Raw genomic sequence first — 7,345 nt, 5'->3', positions numbered from 1 at the left:
ATCGTATTATTTTGAGTGAGGTTTTGGCTTTGTGCTTCGAGATGGCCAGCTCGAAAGTCCTAGGGTTTGTGTTCGTTGCTCTGCTGTTTTTGGACTTGGCATTTGCTGTGAGGTCATCGCCAAAATTACAGTCATCCGACCGTAATGCCGATGAGTCCGCCGGCGAAAAGTCATCAAACAAAGGCAATAAGTCCGACTGCAAGAATTCATCCGACAAAGACAATGAGAATGGGTCCCATGACAAGGATTCAAACAACAAAGGCAACCAGTCCGACAACAATACGTTGTCGGACTATAATAAGTCCGATGACAAGGGGTCAAAAGATGATAATAAGCCCTGTGATAAGACGCAGGGCTGTAATTGTGATGGAAATGATAAAGGTGACTGTGGACTTCCTAAAGGAGGAGCAGGAGGTGGCGGTGGAGGAGGAGGGGGAGGAGGAGCACGTGGTGGTGGAGGAGGAGGAGGAGGCGGTGGCGGATCTAGCTCATTGGGCGGCAACGGCCAGGGGTTTGGATCAGGTTTTGGTGACAACAATAACGGGGGCAATAAAGACGAAGGACAAGGTGGCGACATTCCACAACCGAACGTGTAAGGAACTAGCTAGGGTTCCAACTTTGATCCAGGATATACAAATGGGTCAAGGGATATTAGATAAATAAATTGATGATTGATGATGCATATGTAATATATTATTATATGATACAATATATGTGTGTGTATATGTATTAAAAGAATAAATTGCAGTGAGTTTCAGCTCCTGCTTCATGCACTTAAGTAAGCATGGTAAGTTGTGATGATGTCGATTTGTATTATTATTATAATATTCATAAGATATCAATGTATATTTTATTATTAAAAAAGTGTTTATGTTAATAATGATTGTATATTAAACTGTTTCAAAACTTTTGTTAAATGTCTAAAAGTAAATACAAATGAGCGATGAAATAAGTTTTTCCATAGAATAATTCTCATATATCAATCTTTCATCTTGCCACCAATATAATGCCTACCTAAGACAGCATCAGTATTATTTTTTAATTTGTGTTCAGCTATTTCATTTGTGTGTTAAAGATCAATTTATATAAATAACCGACTTTTAATCAGAAAAATGTTAGTTCTTGGAGTCTTTTGTTACAATGTTCTATCCAGTTACAAATGTATATTAAAATATCCAGCCCAAATTAAATACTACTTTCGATCCTTAATATAAGAGTTAGTTGATTAATTTAAGTAGATTAAGAAAATTAGCTAAGTTAGTTATTTATAATAAATAGGTGTTGTATATCTTAAAACAACCTCGTTAATCAAGTATACTTGCTAGAACTGTTATTATTATAATAATTATTTTAAGAAAAAATAAATAAATATGAGACAAAATGGATTGGGGTCTTATATTTAGGATTAAAATAAAAGTCAAATGAGGTTTTATATTAAAAACATGAGTATCCATATCAAAAGACCTAGAATTGACGAGCTCTAAAAGGCAAGGAAGGAGAAACCAAATTTACCCTTGATATCTTTTACAGCAGAAGCAGGAGTCCAAACTCGTCCTTCATGAACAATGAAATTACGTATATACTGAACAAAGTTCGAAAGGATGATGATTTTCTTAACAATGTCCTCTCTGTTATCTTTATAAAGCCTTTGAAGGATCATTTTATAGAAGAGTATGAGTTAAATTCTAGCCTGTTAAAAGATGTAAATTTAGTTTTGAATAGTTTTGATCAAGTTTGTTTCCAACATGTATACAGGGAAGGCAATGTTTGTGCAGATTGCCTTGCAAACCTAAGCTTTGATATGGGAGAGATTTTTAATTATTTTTGAGAGTCCTCCTCAAAAAGTGAGGAATTTGTTGTATAGGGATATGTTGGGAGTTGCTTTCCCGCACATGATTTTAAAGTAATAATATGATGGGCTTTTACCCGTACTATTCACCCAAAAAAAAACTCCTCCGGTCTTAAATATAATACCCTTATAGTATAAGAGTATTATATTTAGAACTGAAGGAGTATAAATTGGAGTATGTGTGTGGAAATTCAGGGTTTAGGACAAAAACAGAACTTAAAGAGAATAAGGAACGAAACAATAAAATAATACTTCCTCTTATTCGTATTATGACTTTTAAATAATTAATTCATGAATAATAAACAAGTTGTTAAAATTGGTTAAAAGTAATAAATAAATTAGAAATATAGTTTGATTTCCAAATATGCTCTTATAATAAATAAGAAAAAGATGAAGGAGAATTTATAAGAAAATGTAACAAGAGTGTATGACAAAAGAGAGAGAATAAATAATTAAGGACAAAACTAAAAAAAGAGGCATACAGACCCTATATATTTTTTTTGAGCAAAACAGAGTCCATTTTATTACCAAAACAAAGGAAATACAAGCACCAATACCCTGTAAAGAAAAATTAAAGCCTACCAGTACAACCTAAACAAGAAAAAAATACGCCTAGAATACAACCTAAAGAAAGATAAAGAAGAACAAAAAATGGAAAATCAACCTATACCTTCTTTCTTCACGGAAGAAGTACCAGAGCTGTCCAGGTCGTGCAACAGAACCAACTTTAGAGAGGGTGGTGGATTGTCAATCCATCCTTGCGGAACCACACCTCTCATTACCAAAGCTGCAATTTTGTCAGCAGCATTATTGCCTTCACATGACACCAAAGACAAATCCCAGTTGCCCTCAAACCTTCCCGGCTCCAAGCACTTCAACAACAAATCTGTACATCTCCAATCACAACCCTTCACATCACAATTTTTTATGCGCCTGTATAAATCCAAACAGTCAGTTTCCAGAATCAATTTACCCCCTCCGAACAAATCCTTGATTCTTAAAGCTTCTAATAAAGCTTTGCATTCAGCCATAAAAGAGGAATGAGCTTCAATCTTTAAGCCCACACCCCCTAAAAATCTTCCTTCGCTATCTCTACCAATCACCCCAATACCAGCAGATCCATCTTTTACATTAAAGGCACCATCAACATTAATGTTCACCATACATTGGTCTGGTTTCTGCCAAAACAAGCCTCTTTCTAAATTCTGCACATCAGTAAGTCTTCCATTTTTTTTCCTTAAGCAGCCCCAGAATTCATTACTAAGTCTGATTGCTACTTCGAGACACCTTACTGCATCTACTTCCTTCTCTTCAAACACAGCGCTACACCTCATCTTCCAGATCTACCAACAGATGCAAGCAAACAAGGTTACATTAAATTCATCATTTACAAAATTACTAGTAGCCCAACCTTCAAACCAGCAATCGAATCTGATCATAATTTTTTCATCAAACATCAAAGCTAGTGGCGAACCAAACCAGCACATTCTTGACCATGGACAAAGAAAGAGAGCATGTTCTACTGATTCCTCATGTGATTTACAAACACCACATGCAGGGTTTGGAGCACATTTTCTTTTGTACAAGGCTGATTTCGTGGCTAAGGCACCATAGATCGCTCTCCACAGAAAGTGAATAACTTTTGGAGGAGACTTTACCTTCCAGAGAGCCTTCCACATTCCATCACCTACTTTATAAGAGCAAGCCGGGGCTTCCTTAATAGTAGCCGACATCACCTCTCGGGCTACCTTATAACCCATCTTCATAGAGTAAATGCCATCCCTACACCCTATCCATACATACCTATCTTCATCTTCAACTATAGGGATTCGTACTCTGCCTATAAGCTCCTTATCTTCATTTGACAGCCACTGTTCCACCTTGTCAAAGCACCATTTCCTCTCCATAATAATATCAGCAACCTTTATCTCTTTCATCTCATTAGTCAGAACCCTTGCCTCAGCTTATAACCATTGGCATCAGGTAACCATTTGTCCTCAAACAGGCTCACTTTATCACCTTTATTTATCCTCCAAACCAACTTCTCTCCCAATAGTTGCCTACCATCCAGGATGCTTAACCAACACCAAGAGGCTTTATTTCCTTTCTCAGCATGCATAAAGTCTTTATCATGGAAATAAAGGCCCTTCATAATCTTGCTCCACAAATCATCTTGATTCTGACAAAGCCTCCAAGCGGTTTTGGCTAGTAAAGCATCATTAAACTTCATGAAGTCTCGGAACCCCATTCCTCCCTTCCCCTTTTCTTTACACATATAATTCCAGGATTTCCAATGTATCCTTCCCTCTTCCTCCTTCTATCCCCACCAAAAACCAGCCACCAACTTATCAAATTCCATACACACCTTCTTAGGAAATTTAAAGCAGGACATAGGAAATACAGGAATTGAATTTGACACTGCCTTCACCATAATCTCCCTTCCTGCGAAGGTTAGTAACCTTTGCTTCCACCCCTGCATCTTCAAACACATCCTGTTCTTCACAAACTTCAAGGCTTCTGACTTTGATTTGCCCCACACCACTGGTAAGCCCAGATATCTTCCAGGATCAACTGAAGCTTTTATTCCTAGTAACTCGAAGGCCTCTTGCTTCACACGATCAACCGTGTTTTTAGAAAAGAAAATGCAAGACTTATCTAGATTGATAGTTTGTCCAGAAGCTTGAGAGTATACCTTCAAAATCTCCATGAGCCTTTTGCACTTACTTCCTCTGGCATTAATAAAGAAGAGTGAGTCGTCAGTGAAAAAACAAATGAGATAGAACGGGACAGTGTTTCGCGAGTTTTATCCCTTCTAGCAATCTATTCTCCACATGCCATTGTATCATCAAGGAGAGTGCATCCGTTGCAATTATAAACAAGAAAGGGGATAAGGGATCTCCTTGACGGATTCCTCTCTTCATCTCAACTTCTGCAATTTTCTTCCCTGCTATTACAAGATTCAGTTGCATAGATTGCACACATTCCATAATCCAGTTAAGCCACTTCTCACTGAACCCCATCTTTCTCATAACCTCTTCAATGAATCTCCACTCCAATCTGTCGTAGGCCTTATTCATATCTACTTTCACAGCCATTTCATACTTCCTAACTTTCTTCTTGTTTTTCAGGTAGTGGTATGCCTCATGAGCTATAATAATATTGTCCTGAATCAACCTTCCTTCTATAAAGGCTCTTTGATTTTGCGATATGATCCTAGCCAACACAGGTTTCATTCTATTGGCTAAGATTTTAGAAATGATTTTGTAAGCAAAATTGCAAAGGCCTATCGGCCTAAACTGTCCCACGCACTCAACATTATCAATTTTTGGTATAAGCACCACATTTGTTTTATTCAAAGTTTCCAAACTCACATTATTGTTGAAAAAATCAAGGACCATTTCAATTACCTCCTTCTCTATAACTGACTAAGCAGAATGATAGAACATTCCAGAGAAGCCATCAGGGCCTGGTGCTTTTGCTCCACCCAATTGGAAGGCTGCTCGCTTGATTTCATCTTTCGTAACTATCTTTTCAAGTCCCGCATTATCTTCCACCGTAACCAACTTCTGTACAAAGCTTAACACCACTTCCAGATTCCTGCAACCATTTGAGGAAAACAGCTTCTTATAAAAGCTAATAAAGGACTCATTAATCTCCTCTTTGCATTCCATCCATCTCCCACCTTCGCCTCTCAACTTTACAACTTTGTTTCTCACTCTTCTTTGAACAACACTAGAGTGGAAAAACCTAGTGTTTCTGTCTCCAGCATTCAGCCATTGCACCCTTGATCTTTGCCACCAGTATAATTCTTCCCTATCCCATGCTTCTTCGATTTGACTAATTAATTCCTCCATTTCTTCTCTCTTGGCTACAGTATATTCCCCTCTTCTACACTCTTCCAGTCTTGAAGTCAATCTTTCTACAGTTCTTCGAGCATTCGGGCAGACTCTCTTCCCCCAAGCAGAAAGAATTCTTTTACAATTCTCAAGTCTACAAACTAGCTCCTCTACCTTGTTTCTTCCCCCTATAGTATTTTGCATCCATCCCTCCTTCACTGTATTCAGAAAACCCTCATGTTCTAACCATATGGCTTCAAACCTGAACATTTTTTGTCCCCTTTCATGCTTATATTCACAGTCAATAGCAAGCATATGATGATCTGAACCCAAAGGCTCTATATGCAACACCGGAGCTAACTGAAAAACCTCTCTAAATTCCACATTCCCCATAGCTCTATCAATCCTCTCCTTCACATGAGCTTCACCCAGTCTTTGATTGCACCAAGTAAAGCGAGCACCAGAGTAGTTCAAATCCATTAGAGCACAATCTGACATCATACTCTGGAAATTTATTATTCTTCTCATATCAACCGGTCTGCTCCCCATCTTCTCATATACTGAGGCCATATCATTAAAGTCTCCCATACATAACCACGTACCCCGGATTCCACTCGCTATACTCCTCATCTTCCTCCAAACCTCTAATTTTTCTTCAACTCTAGGCGCACCATAAACAAAAGTAACATAATTTGGCACCTTATGCACAGTAGAATGCATACTCGTGTGGATAATATTTTTTGAACAATGCCAAATATTTATTGTTATATCCTTCTTCCACCAAAGAGCTAGTCCACCACTCCTTCCTATCGGTTCAACATACACATCTTCGTCCATCCTACATCTTTTCTTAATCCTTTTCATACCTGCTTCCATCATTCTGGTTGCCATTAGGAAGATGACTGAGGGATTTTTCTTCAAATTTTCTTCCCTAAGTTTTTTCACTGTCAAGGCCCTTCCCAAACCTTGACAGTTCCACACTAAGAAAATCATGGCCCCGTGGTGGCTGTTTGAGGCCAGCCACCATCACCTTCAGCTTTACTTTCAGAAGTATCCCTCACATCTGCCCCAACTAAACCAGTTCCCACAAAGTTCATATCAGCCAATTCCACTCCTTTATTACTTCTGCCCTTATGCTTCATCCCCCCTTCCTTTCTTAATCTTCTTTTCAGAACCCTCACACTCCTCCTTTCTCCAGGCATATTTTTCCTTTCACTGTCCTGATCTTTCTTTTCATCATACTCAGCAAAGATCAGTTTCCTCCTTTTAGAACTCGCATATTCCATCTCCTCCCTCCTATTTCTCTTCAGATTAATCCTTTCGACCCTGAGAGCCACTTCTGAAATAGGAGATGCATTGTTATAGACAACAATTGCCTTGGAAAGATCATCTTTCCTTTTAGGGGACTCCGTATCTTCCTTCTGCACTTCCTTCCCTTTCTCACATTCCAGAGTTACATTGTTATTCAACTTTTTGGCCTTGTCATGTTCTGAATCATCATTTGGCTTTTCCTTCTTATCCCCAGCTTCCCCATTATCAATATCTTCCTAATCAATTATGCTTCTAGATCCCTTTTTTATTGTTTTCACCGAGATCAATTTTTTTAAAGACGTTGCCTCATTACTCCTCATTTCAGTCCGCTCCTCTACATCCACCACCT

At 38.2% G+C, this 7,345-nt stretch overlaps 1 protein-coding gene across 1 annotated transcript; it reads left to right on the top strand.

Annotated features, from left to right (window-relative positions):
- Positions 1 to 41: 41 nt before the first annotated feature.
- LOC114736691 (putative glycine-rich cell wall structural protein 1) lies at positions 42 to 596 on the top strand. The gene has a single exon (XM_028924559.1). The coding sequence runs from the start codon at positions 42 to 44 to the stop codon at positions 594 to 596; it is 555 nt and encodes a 184-aa protein (XP_028780392.1).
- Positions 597 to 7,345: the final 6,749 nt, after the last annotated feature.

This window comes from Neltuma alba, unplaced genomic scaffold, assembly GCF_004799145.2.
Source record: "Neltuma alba isolate B1F8T4 unplaced genomic scaffold, ASM479914v2 tig00013358_pilon, whole genome shotgun sequence".
NCBI lineage: Eukaryota > Viridiplantae > Streptophyta > Magnoliopsida > Fabales > Fabaceae > Neltuma > Neltuma alba.
The sequence above is the reverse complement of the archived record's forward strand: the minus strand, read 5'-3'. Positions and strand labels throughout refer to the sequence as shown.

Excerpts from the sequence above, each read along its gene's own strand:
- LOC114736691 (XM_028924559.1), top strand. The coding sequence starts at position 42 with ATGGCCAGCTCGAAAGTCCTAGGGTTTGTGTTCGTTGCTCTGCTGTTT.